Below are 14,455 nucleotides of genomic sequence, written 5' to 3' on the forward strand. Positions count from 1 at the left end.
GAGGGCATGACACAGAAAAACAACCGGTGTCAGATCCATGACTTAAAACTAAATGCCATGAAATGCATACATCCACCCCAGTAACTATTATATTACAACACACTCCATAGAGCAGATCCATTAGGCAGGGACTTAGGGACACACATAATAAGACAGCCTTTGACCATCATGTACCTAAAATAGTGAGGAACTCTTTCTATGTTACACTTCTTATAAACAAAGGTATGGCATCTAAGTCCAAGGAAGTTATTGTTCCACTGTATTCAGCATTCATCAGACCTATCATTGAGTACAATGCCCCCTTTGATATGTACCTAACCAGGCATATACAACAAACAGCACATCCACAGAGTTTCCTAACTACAAGAATAAAAGGCATAAGTAAAATATCATATGCAGACTGCCTCAAGGCTCTATCCCTGTATTCTGTCTCCTACAGGGTTTTCTGGGGAGATCTATGCCTGGCATACAGGGGATTGTCAGACCCAAATTGGATACACCTCCTGCATATCCCCCCAAAAAAACAGCACCAGAATTACCTGTTCTAAAAACTTAAACCTTGTCTGTGATATAAATAGGACCTGCTGGAGAGACATGTATGTATCACATAGACTACTCCATCTATGGAACAGGCTCCACATCCATGTAAAGCAGAGTTCCTCCCTAACTCAGTTCAAGTGCAACTTGGACAATTAGATGGGGAACAGGAAATTCATCTTTGGTTTGGCAACTATGTCTTTAATGGACACAGACAACCTGTAAATGGTTCATTTTCCAGGCCCCTACTTGTAAATGCATCGTCTCCCAAACCCCTTCTTACACTTATTAAGGGTATGAGAACTTGTCAGAGATTTGGAATGCATGGCTAGGCTTAAAACGGCCCTTGTGGTTATTAGCCTAGTAAATGCCTATGAACCTATGACTGTATAAACTGGCATATAGTCCATCTGCTAAAGCTCAAGCTAATGGTTCTTTGCTCAGTGTGGCTATAGTGATGGTTAGTACTTTTAAATATGTAGCTTCTTTATCATTTATATATATATAAATATTGATCTAATGTTCTTTCAGCCAAATGAGGTTTCAATGAAGTGGGCTGCCTAAAACCATTTATGACCAAATGAAGCAGTAGACCCACACACATAGATATATATATATATATATATATATATATATATATATATATATATATATATATATATATATATATATATATATATATATATATATATCCATCCATCCTCAACCTCTTTTTCTCATTTTGTACATGAGGTCTGAGTGTCACTTCAACAGTAACAATCATCTCGAGCCAAGGTTTACATCACATGATGGCTAGCCCCACTGCAATATATATATATATATATATATACATATATATATATATCTATATATATATATATAGACATTATATATATATATATTATATATATATATATATATGTGTGTGTGTGTGTGGGGGGGGGGTGCACGTGTGTATGATGTGTGTGTATATATATATATATATATATATATATATATATATATAGTCGAAAACTCAAAAAAAAATATCCCACAACTGCAAAATTCAAAATCGCGAACATACACATATACAAACAAGCACACATACACCTACCTAACTACACTACAACAAACAAAACAACACATGCAAACACAACATAACAAACACACCTACCCTACCTATAAGCTCAGCTCCCCCACACTCCGCTAATTATATATACAAACTCCAAGCTAAGCTTGCACTAAACACACAAATACATAAAACCTACCACTGCACACACTCACACACACACTAAAATCCCTACCCAGTACCCTTACAAAAAGACACTTACCTGAATCCCCAGCTAAATCCAAAAACTGCACCACACATCGCAAACATGCCAACACAAATGCTGATTCGACATTTTCGTATTCGATATTATGCAGTTTCGCGTAACTGCACTTTAGACTTTATAGTCTTGAGATACTAAAATTTGGTATTTTAGTATTTTGAGATTATATAGTGAAACTATATATATATATATATATATATATATATATATATATATATATATATATATATATATATATATATATATATATATATATACACACACACACACACACACACACACACACACACACACACACACACACACACACACACACACAACTCAGTGATCCAGATTTAATATAAAAAGAAAAAAAAACATCTATTACATCATTACACCAAACATATCAAGCAAATGAAAAAGGAACATTTTCCTTTCCCAATCAGTTAAAGTAAAACACACTGATTAGCAGGCAGTATATGAATAGCTGTAGTGGAAGGTAAAAAATGTTTAGTAACTTAATGTGGAGAGCCAGGGTTAGGAGCACGGGAAGGGCTAATGTTATCAAACATGAGTATGGCAGCCTGTGAGAGCCCTGTCCATCCATTCAATGTCTGACTCCTGAAGATCAATCTCTCCTTAGTCTTCTATGCTACGAATGACTGAGCACCATTGGAACTCATCCACCTAAATTGAACCAGCATTAAAGTAAACACCTGATTCTGTGATCTACTTCTACATCACCTCAGCAACACCACCAGATTAGTGAACAGGTACTTAACCAAACATAGTCTTCATTTCTAGAATAGTCTGCCCTTTTATATCAAGCGAATTAGCTCCCCTGACCATACAAAATTAATCAGGAAGACTAAATAGATGATCAAAAATTGTCACCTAGGATATATGGGCAAAATCTACCTAAGGTTGAACATTGTTGGTCTGCCATTTGCACCAGTACTGGGATAAATGGCTGAGTATTTTGATGTGCTCCTGAACTACAAGTTTAGCAACAGTCGATAAATGCATCAATTTTAATTCATTTTCTGTGGCATAGTGTTAACAAATGAATGGTAGTTTGCAATATAACAAAGCAAGAATATACATCTTGTTCAGGGTTGAAAATAATCCGGATTAAATGTAATGCACTTTAATACATGATATTTGAAAAAAAATAAAGTTCAGTTGTCCTTAGTATGAATTATTGGTGGAAAAAACTCTAAGGTAGGAAGAAAAAGCAGGATAGTCACTTAAAGACACTGGCCTAGCTTGTAAAAAAGGACTTCTGTGTCATACATTACATTGTACCACATTGTTGGATACACAGACTTGTGAAATGTTATTATATTATATTATATTATATTATATTATATATTTTAAAGTTGGAGTGTTATCTTACAACCTTATAATATATAATCTATGGAATGGATGCATATATTAAAACCTAGATGGATGCTAAAGTAATTGCATTATTTGCAGAAAATCACATTTTGGCAGCTTTTTATTATTCCAGTGTAGCCATATTCTTGGTGTAATAATGCATGCAATACAATAATATGCTTAGTTAGAAGTGGAAGGAATAAATTAAGATTACTTTTGGCCTTTGGTTTTATCTAGTTATATTATCAAATTGGGACTGTGGATGATGAATTAACTGTACGTTAATATAAAGCAGAGTTGAAAGTTGCAGTGCTTGTCAGTATGAAGCTGAAACGTATTAGTCTGAAAACAAAATGAATTGTTATACTAGTTTAAAATTAACTTCACAACTGCAGTGCTGCATCTGTTACAATATTGTTCATATGCATGAGTATACTTAATGTTTTGATATTTGAGGCATGGTTTTGTGAGCTGTGTAAACAAGATAAGAGAAGGAAAAAGAGGAGGAGGTCAGAAGTTTATAAAAATATACTATGCATATCGCAGGCAAACATTGTGACTGATACGTTGTTTAATATCACTGGCAGAATGAATGGCACGATATTTTTCTATAATTATGTTAGTAAAACTACTGCTATAGAGAAATATGCACAGAATAAAGTATAGTTATGAATTAATGAGACTAAGGCAGTATCTGACTATATGTTAGCAACTATTAACAATGCTTGTATCTGTTTCTCTTTAGCATAACAGCAAACTATGACGCTCTGGTGAACAAATGCATGTGCTGTGATGCAGTTAAAACAGAGACACGGAGCATTGATCTCACCTGTCCATATAACACCAAACTAACACACAAATACAAATACATTACTGCATGCAATTGTATAAATTGCACTGAATAGTATGTGTGTGTATGTAAGTATATGTGCTGCATATTTTTCATGATGTAGTCTCTCCTGTTTTTAATCATTTATCTTGTCAAGTGATTTTACAAAATGTAATTAAAATTAAAATATATATTTGAGCAACTACCTGCTGAAGTGATTTTTTTCCAAACGAAATATTTGTTGCATATGACCTCAAAAAACTATAAAAGTCTAACATATCTAATAACATTTTGATGTTTTTACAGTGCCTTTATATATATGGAAGCTGATTCAGGATTATAATTCTGCATTAGCATCATTAACTGTGAAGCCATCTGCAATGGTTTCTGCATTTGTTTAAAAGAAAAACATACAAAACACAGCTCGTGACTATATAACATTTGCCATTTAAAATGTCACTCTTTACAGTTGTAAATGATATTCATGACTTGTCAGCTAATTTTGTTTTGTGGCACAGAAAAAAGATTCAGAAATTCCTTATTCTTACTATTAGTAATCACAGATAACACATATTTTAAAAATGTTAGAACTATGGTATAAATTAAATAATTAGAAATTATTTTAATAAATATGCTTAACATCAGAATTTAATAAATGCTCATGTCATTACTGAGAATTTAGTTCACTAGCCGAAATGCTACAGCACTTCACTATGGAAAACCATGCCGGATGTCACAGCAAATGTATAATCTGGACAGCAATATCATAAGGAAGAGTAAACTGAATAGCATGTAGAAAATATTTGGCTTTGTCTTTCATGAAGACTGATATTAAAAAGATGATCAAATGTGTTGTTTTACAATCCACATAAGTCTTTACTAATGTGGATATCAGTGTGTGTGTGTGTGTGTGTGTGTGTGTGTGTGTGTGTGTGTGTGTGTGTGTGTTTTTATTTATTTATTTATTTTACATTTGTTGACCGGGCTAGTCTGGCTGGATACATGTCCATTTTCAGCAGAGGCCCGAGGAGAAAAGCTCCACTATATACTAATAAATCATAAAAGAACATGAAAACAGCACAGTAAGATAACAAATTATAGGCATGTAAAGAACTATTAACATAGTAACAGTACAGAAGCAAAGTCAACAAAATCTAAAATACAGTGAGGATTCCTAATCCCATATTCTTAACAAGGCAAGAATATTAAAGTTGAAGAGAGAGAGAGAGAGAGAGAATAGTGACTCGCCCAAGAGTCTATATAATATGTACAGTATTAACAATAATGATAAACATTTAGTATGTGCATTTTACAATCCATCTCCATATAGCCTTCATTTACAACCATGATGTCTCATCTGCTGAAAATAAGAAAACAATATTAGAGTTGTGTACTGCCATTTAATACAATAAATAGTTTGTCATGGTAATAAATCTGGGATTTAGAGAGGCACAATAAGTTTATGGTGAGATGACAAATGATGATGAAATGAAGATGAAATGTATGACTATGTACAGGCACTGTTTATAGGGTTAGAGATATAGGCTAGCTTATGTGACTAGTTAGCTCTGTTGCACTTGGTCAATGTTTTTGGCTATTCTGTAGCCAGTATCCAGTCCTTGTCAGACTTATTTCAGGGAAGTGTGACTAGGATGAGTGATCATAGAAGTCATCTGGTTCTTATCAGATATGCTGAGCAGATTGGAAACATTTCTGTTTTTTGGGGTCATGGCATAGGTACTGCAGTAAGTGCACTGTATGTAGAAAAAGATCTTTTATTTTCAGAATTTTAAGATTTTTGTATTTAAAGGTTTTTACAGAAGAAAAGTACAACTACTATAAAGTGAGTACTTTTTATTTTATTTTATTATTTATTTTATTATTGCAGTAAAATGATGCAGTAATTATTAATGCACATTTTATAAAGACGTGTGTGTGTGTGTGTGTGTGTGTGTGTGTGTGTGTGTGTGTGTGTGTGTGTGTGTGTGTGTATATATATATATATATATATATATATATATATATTGGGCACTGATGAAAAACTGAGACAGAAGAGAAATTGAAGAGATAGAAGGTAAAGAGTGGAATAGGGTTGAGAAGCGAAGTGTGAATGAGCAGATCAAATCTAGAATGGCACAGACTGTAGCCAACTTGCACTGAATGTTGCGATAAAGTGTGAGAGAATAATGCTGATGAAAATGAAAAGAAAGCAATACAAAAACAGTTGTGTGGTCTTGGTTAGTGAAGGCAAAACATTTGAGAAGCTAGAGTTGAAAGAGATGAAGCACCTGAGATGTATGGTAGAATGCACACTGTGGGACAGATGAAGAAATGATGGCATCAGAGAAAGTCAAAGAGAACAGATTATAGTGGTTTAGGCACATGTGCAGGAAAGCAGAATATTATCTGGTGAAGAAGGCTTGTCAGAGCCAGGAAGAAGAAAGAGTAAATGAGGACACCCAACAAAGAGATGTTTGGACATGTGACATGCTTGCACTTTCAAAACAAAAGAGCATATTGGGAGGGAAAAAATGTATACAGACATGACTTCTGAAGAAGATAGGAGAGTGGCACTGAATCAAGAGAGGTGGCGATAGTTGACACGAGACCACAACCACATATAAGAAATGAGAACCTGGGGTTTGCTAATGATGACGATGACTGATATTGCCAGAATTATCATTTCTCTCTCTCTCATCTCAATATGAAGTGTACTTTTTATATAGATATAGCTATAGATATAAATATACATATAGTTATTCATGTATTTCTCTAAAATGTATTGAGTGGAGCAGAGAATTGATGTCTACAGACCATTTTCAGACTTAATCCAGGATAAACTTCTTAAGATTACAAAAACATAGTGCATAAAATATACAATATACAAAAAGAAAAAAAAAACATGATTTGCAGTGGAAATACATTATCTATGAATGTAAACTTACTGCATTCATATTTAATTCAATAAAGCAACAAAAGCACATGCAAATATTTAATAACATTGTATGTGAATAAGAAAGGCAAACAGTAAATCAAAATGATATCTGTAGTAGTCAAAGACGCACATAATGTATGGTGGTATAGTTAATAATGGTGCAGAGCATATTGTTGCAGGCAGAGTGAATCTATTGGGGGATTGAGCTGTAATTTATCATCATCAAGTATGTGTTATTTTAAAGTTATTTTGGAAAGGGGAGTTGTTGAGCTTGAGCATTGAAGGCAGCGTAGTTCTGCAACTCCAGTCTCAGCACATAAATAAATGTCATATTTCTGAAGGTCAGTGGAGAACAAGAGTGGCAAATGTCATGGTGAGCTAAATAGAGATGAAACTCATCTGTGTCTTAGTGTAAACGACAATTGAAATATGGTTGTAGGGGCTAAGAGGGTAAGAGACAGCAGCCATGCAGCTGGGAAATGAAAGTAATGAAACTACAAAATGTCACTAATGTTGATAAGTCCACTAATAATTTGCAAAGCAGAGTGATGAAATAACAACTTGACAATCTGCAGGAGCTTCAATCCACAGTTGATATACTACTGTAGAGCTAAGAAACTAAAGAAATCAAAGTTTTGAGAAACAATGCATATATCATTCCCCTCTGAGAGGGATGGGACACACATATCTGGTTACAATTGTAGAAGAATGGATAGCAAAATACTATTTGTTAATGAGTTAAGCCCAATGGGCATACATTTCCGTTTTAAGGGAGCTTACATTGTGTGGTTATGTAACACAGTAGGCAAAGGAGGGCTAAGGGACTCAAACACTGTATCACAGGAACTACAAATCATAGTCTTAATTGTCTGTGCCGACTACCATAGTAAGCTTGTGTAGACATCTCTCATGCTTGAATATTTCAAACTGATTGATCACATTGGAGCAGGGAAAGTATCCAGTGCATGAAACAAGATATGACATGAAGTCTTTACACCTAAAAACTGAAGAGATGGTAGGTACAGTAAGCTGTGGTAAAGAAAAACTATTGCTCAGCTTTGATGCAGAGTTAAGTTAATGGTTGTGAGCATGGAGGTATGAGGACTTATCTGTAATGGAGATGCTGTTGATGACTAGTGAGATTATGGAAAAGCATCAGCTCACTGCAGCAGATAAGAATATACTATCCATCATTTCCAAAGAGTTGGTATTAGTGAAGGAGTCAATCCATCAACAGGACTTAAGAGGAAAACTTCATGGATGACAGAGAATCACACATAAGCACAGGTCTCCCTTAAAGGACTCTGAGCAAGATCAGCAGTTTCTGGAAAATTTGAACTGCTCACCTGACAACCAGGTATTTATTAGATCAAGAAATTTGGAAAGATCCATCCTCTCTGTGCCACTACTGTTAGTGCATTAGCCGCATCTCATTATAAAACTGAACCATTAATCCATTTGAATCACCACTTTAGTGCCCTTGGTGTACTTTATAGCCACCAGAACCTCCACATGACTATTATCTTAAGCAATTAAATAAAACTGAACCTTCTCAGTTACTAAAATAATCCATTCAGGATTCATATAAATAGTATTGAAGACCTATTGGTCTATATATTCTTATGGTTACCCTAGCTCTCTGCTCATTTTTTATCCCTGTAATCCAAGCTTCTTTACAGCATTACTATTTATTTCTCTTCAATACCACATGTTCCTATTGACCTTTTGCCCACCATCTGCCACTTGCCTGTCAGACTCAGTCTCAACTTGCTCCTCCTCCTCCTTCTCATCAGGTATTCCATAGCTCCTATGCAATCTCCTTTGTAGTGGGTATCTTATCTTTCATTAAGCCTTAGTGTAGGTCATTTGTTTTCACTCCTTGTCACTTTGATACCATCCCATTCTCTTCTCCTCACCTTCCTCGATCATCTTTGCTTTGTTCAATCATCCTTTTTACCATTTCTTGCAATCAACTAAACATATTCACTTCCATGGCTTCCTCCTTCAGCCTTTATTAACTCACCTATTACAAACCAGTTTGTGTCAGTCATCATGTTGTCCAAAAGCCACCTTCCAAAATGCCTATCCTCCGCAAGTCTTCTAGCATAGAAAAGTCAATTACTATGGGGAACCTTTTCAGTGATAGTTGTATGTGCTAAAGTAAGCAAGTACTTTTTAGCTGTAAAACTATATTCTTTGCAGTATAACAAGAGTAGGAAGGCTGAACATTAATGCTAATATGCTGTGATCTTAGAACATTGGACTGGGGGGTGGAGTGTAAAAGTGCACAGTTTATATTATATGTAGAATTAAGATATTTTTTACAAGGGTTAATTTCTAGATTAATGTCTTCAGCTTAAGCTATAAACAAGTATTTCCTAGCAAGAAGGCTATAAAAATAAGACAAAATGAACATCATGAAAAATGATAAGTTTCCTGCAACTACAAAGATATTAGCTTATTTTTTCATTACCAAATGGTCAATGGGAGTTAAGAAGTCTGCAGCTGAAGGCAGCTGCACATTCTGTTTGGAGTGAAATTTACAAAGGTTCATTGATAAGTACTTTTCTATAGAGATGAGCTGTTTGCAGCTGCAAGCAATTAATCTTGACAGTTTTGATCATTCTTTGCTGAGGGAAATGGAAAGGTACAATGGCAAGCAGTTCATTGAAAAATGAAATTTAAAATTATGGAAAGTATATAAGAGATAGCAGCCTCCCTATCAGCTTTAATGCATTTAATAGAACAGTGTACAATTTAGCTTTATTTAAAGTTAGCTAGTCTACTTTTTCTTAAGGCTAAAAGTTAGAAATATATGAGCTCTTTTACATATCCGGGAGGGGATGAGAGATAAGAAAAGACGAGACAGCAATTAGTGTAAGTGGGAACACAGGCTGTGATATATACTTTAACGTGGAATCCTTAATTTTAGGTTAGACAATATCTGTGAGTGCATCTGTAGATTTGGGGCAATTTTTCTTATCCAGAGGGCTAAACTTCCTTTTTGAAAATGTACATTGTTTTTGTGTATGTTTTACTTTAATAGCATTTTGAAAATACATTTGTTTATTTTTTTGTTTGAGAGTTTTCAATAAAACAGTTTTGAAAAATGTGACATAGGTTCAAATGCGGGTAAAGATAAACAACTGAACAAAATATTAGCCTTCAAATGTTAATGCATGCATATACCATAAATGTTGGAAATATACATTTAAAAATATTATGTATAATAGACAGGAACAATATTTTTCTTATTATAAATGCTATCAATATTATCTTGGAACATAATGTAAATGACCTTACAGGAAGGAAAGAGTATTATATTAAAAAGTGCAGAGTACAAAAAGCAATGCTGCAGGAGGCAAATTTGGAAAGAAGTGTGAATTTAACAAAGAAATGATTTCAGGATGGATATTCAGCAGAATATCAGTGACAAAGGAAAAACAGGAGTAATTACGCTAATCACTAGAAGGATTTCCAATAGAGATAGAAGATGAAAAAAGACAACAATGGTAGATTTGAGATAATAAGGGATATGGGTAGTGAGGGAGGATTACACTGGTATGTATTTATATTTCACTAAAAACTGCTATTATTGAGCTTAAGAAATTTTTGGGAGAAATAAACACCTCTCAGTGGGGAATAGTTCTTATAGGTGGGGACTGGAACTTGATTTGCAATAGTGAGTATGTATCAGGATATAGAAGGGAAAACAAAAGGTAGATTTCTGAAGAAATGTATGAAAATATTTGGCATGGAAGATATGAATTCCATACTAGGAACTTAGATATAATTTACATATTATTCCCAAAGGTAAAATAACTGGGATAGATATAAATTATATTTCACAGGAACATTTGCATTTAATTGTGAACTTTAACACATACCTAATAACTATTTGAGATCATGCACTAGTAAAAACTAAAATAAAATGCAGGGTATTGAAATAAAAATGATACACTGGGGCTTTCCCACCCACTTGTTAAACTGAGAGGATTTAAGTAACGGGTAATGGAAACAGTTCAAGAGTTATTAGGGAAAATATCTTCAAAAGTTATATAGAAATACTTTCAAAAGTTATAGCTAGTGAGTGGGATAAAATGAAAATGGATTTTAAAATCAGGGTAAAATAAATGAGAAAGAGATATAGTTCAGAAGTAACAGGGATTAGGAGTTGACAAAGATTAAAGTACTGCAGAATAAGGGAACAATAAGAAGCACAAATGCAGAGTGCTAAAGAGAAAATAAGGAAGTATATGGATAATTTGCATGAATTTTGAAAGGTTACTGTTAAGCAGCTATTTTGATAATAAATCCAGAGCACAAAAACTTTTAGCACATTGACTTAGCCAGCAAGAATTAGAAAGGGTTACTAAACTTAGGAAGCCTATAAGATGAAAAATAACCACATCTCCTGTAGAGGTTTTAAAGATATCTTAGAAATGTTATGAAAATTTGTATAAAGCAGAGAAAGCAAAAAAAGTAAAAGGAAATATTTAAAGAAGACTTAATTATGTCAGTTGACATAATGTTTAACATTTTTGCCTCCCATGCATAAGGTACAAGGTTTGAACCTGACCTCTAATCAATGCCTGTTTGGAGTTTGCATGTTCTACTTGTGTCTCTGTGGGGTTCCTCCTACATCTGAAAAACATGCCAAGCTTTTAAATCTCAAAAACTCACCAATGACCTACACTTTGGGCAGCAGCACATACTCTACATGGTGCGCTATAGGGGGAAGAGTTGCACATACCAACTGCCTTGGGCATCTACTTTGGTTCACAGTATGCTAAAGATGGGAGAACATGGATTACACTCTACATGCTGTGGCAGGCCTAGCCACTCAACTGTGCAAAATATGGCTCTAGGTGATTTGTTCATGTTGACTAAAGTTGTCAAAATGAGCATAGGTAGTTACCAGTGATAAGTGAGATTAGGACCTGACCTACACCAGGGACCCATGCTAACAGTAGGAGGGGTGTATATGTCCCTGTTGGTCAGTGTATTCTTGCCATAAAGCCCAGAATCCCTCGGTCAATTAGCTACTGGCAAGCTGTTGTCTAGTTGCCCAGCCTGGGTTGTTTAGGATAGCTCTGTTGAGCAAAAGCTGGATGCAAAACCAATCAACCTACCAAACATGAAGTGAGAATTACTACACTTAATGTAGGTTCACTGGCAAGAAGTGACATTAAAGTGGATGACACAATGATATGGAGGAAGCTGGACATTCTATGTATGCAAGAGATAAGATGGAAGGGGAGTGCAGCAAAGCCACTTGGCTTGGAATCCAGAGTATACTACTCAGGAGGGGAACAGGCTAGAAATTATGTGGGAATTGTAGTGAGGGAGAGGCTTCAGAAGACATTTTGGGATATCATCAGAATTAATTACAGACTCATGGCAATCAGGCTCCAGTGTAATGATAGGGCCGTATTCATAATCTTAGCCTATGCTCCACAGCAGGGATGTGGTAGTGAGGAAAAGAGTGCATTCAGACAATAGTTGCAGGACCTACTAGATAAAGCAGGAAAACACGAGTTGCTGCTGATAATGGGTGAACTGAATGCACATATCGGGACAGACAAAACAGGATATGAGAACTGCCTGGGTCCACAAGGGTGAAGCAACAGGAATAAAGAAAGAGAAGCCATTCTACACTTCTGTTTGGAAGTTGTCTTAATAGCAGCCGACACATGGTTCAGAAAGAGAGACAGTCACAAGATCACATGCAAAAGTAGCAAATATACAAGTCAGGCGGACTTTTCCTAGTAAGGAAAAGGCACTGGGGTAGAATCCATGATTGCAAAGTCATCCCCAGTGAAACAGTCAGCCCACAGCATAAACCACTGGTTGACACAATCAGCTGCAAGCAGTGGTTAGAGAAGGCTCTAAGATCAATTGAAATCAGTTGAAAGACCTGGAAGTTAACTGGAGAGAAAGTACAATTAAAGGAATTATTCAGGGCTCTAGCTCCCCTAGAAGAGGAGGAAACAGGTTTAGTTGAAGAAGAATGGTAGAGAATCAAAACAGCAATATTAGCACTGCAGAACAGATATGCAGTCGAGCCAGGTACAGAAATAAGGTACATAAAGAAAGCTGGTGGTGGAATGCAGAAGTCCAGGAAGTGATCAGAAAAAAGAAGTGCAGGAAGAAATGGCAGCTAGAAAAGGTCATCCGGGCTAGGAAGGAATACTTGTTGCTAACAAAGAAGCTAAGAAAGGAGTTGTAATAGCAATGAACAGGGCACCGGAGGCACCTACCAACTACTGGAAAGTGACTCAGTAGGTGGTACAAAGAAACTATATCAGGTTGCAAGGCAAAGACAGAAAGATAAGGAAGATAGTCAGACACCCTTCATAAGGGATGCCAGCAACAACCTGCTCACCAGTCCAAAAGACATCAAAGGCAGATGGAAGGAATATTTCCCACAGCTTCTGAATGAAGAAAATCCCAAAGACACTGTACTGTCCCAGAAAAAGCATAAGATGAGAGAAGAAGAGAAGTAAGAATAGCACTAAGGAAAATGAATTCCGGGAAAACAGCAGGCTCAAATGATATCACAGCAGATATGATAAAGATGGGTGAGATAGGGGAGAAATGGGTCTTGAGGATACTCATAGCAGTGTGGAGAGAAAAGTGTATCCCAGATAACTGGAAAATAAGCATACTGGTGCCAGTGTACAACAACAAAGGGGACATGCACAACTGTGGCCAGTACAGAGGCATCAAACTGCTATCACATTGCATGAAAGTTCTGGAGAGGGTGACTGATAAACGGATACCCAAAGTAGTAGAATGTAAGATAGGAGATGAGCAGTTCAGATTCAGATCAAGATGCAGCACAACTGACCTGATGTTTGCAGTTAGACAGATAGTTGAGAAGAAACTCGGCATTCCTAGACTTAGAGAAAGCATATGACAAGGTCCCAAGAAAGCTGATTTGGGCAGTACTGTGGTGGTTTGAAGTCTCAGAAACATTGGTAGAATTATTGCAGGCTATGCACAAGGATGCAATGACTCAAGTATGTACAGTGTTCAGCCTCAGAGGGTTCCAAGTCGGAGTGGGTGTACACCAAGGTTCAGCTCTGAGCCCACTGCAGTTCATACTTGTGATGGACTACATTAGCAAACAGGTTGCTGGGGACAGATCAACAAAGTTACTCAATTTAGATGATGTGGCATTACAGCAGAGTCTGTGCAAGAACTTCAGCAAAGGACAAGGGAATGCAATGAAAATTGAAAGCACATGGGATGACACTAAGCACAGATAAGATGGTGGCAGTGGCAGCAAACTGGGTACATCAGAGGAAGTTGAGAACTGAGACAGAAAGAAAGGTAATGGAACAGGTAAATAGCTTCAAGTATCTGGGAGGGCTGCTTGGGGAGAAGGAAAATCTGAATGAGTAAGTTAAAGCTAGAATCTCAGGGGCTGCAGCCAACTGGCTTAGAGTCTCAGGTGTAGTCTATGACAGAAGAATGACAAAGAAGGTGAAAAGTAAGGTGCACAAT

At 36.0% G+C, this 14,455-nt stretch overlaps 1 protein-coding gene across 1 annotated transcript in view; it reads left to right on the top strand.

Moving 5' to 3' along the window:
* Positions 1-4,216, top strand: part of LOC122815693 (mucin-19-like) — a gene marked incomplete in the record, with an annotated part of 520,597 nt that extends 516,381 nt beyond the window's left edge. Inside the window, 1 exon segment of the mRNA XM_044088393.1 lies at positions 3,928-4,216. Within this exon segment, the coding sequence (XP_043944328.1) occupies positions 3,928-4,087 (160 nt within the window).
* Positions 4,217-14,455: the final 10,239 nt, after the last annotated feature.

This window comes from Protopterus annectens, chromosome 11.part0 (assembly GCF_019279795.1).
Source record: "Protopterus annectens isolate FY-2018-M chromosome 11.part0, PAN1.0, whole genome shotgun sequence".
Classification (NCBI taxonomy): domain Eukaryota; kingdom Metazoa; phylum Chordata; order Ceratodontiformes; family Protopteridae; genus Protopterus; species Protopterus annectens.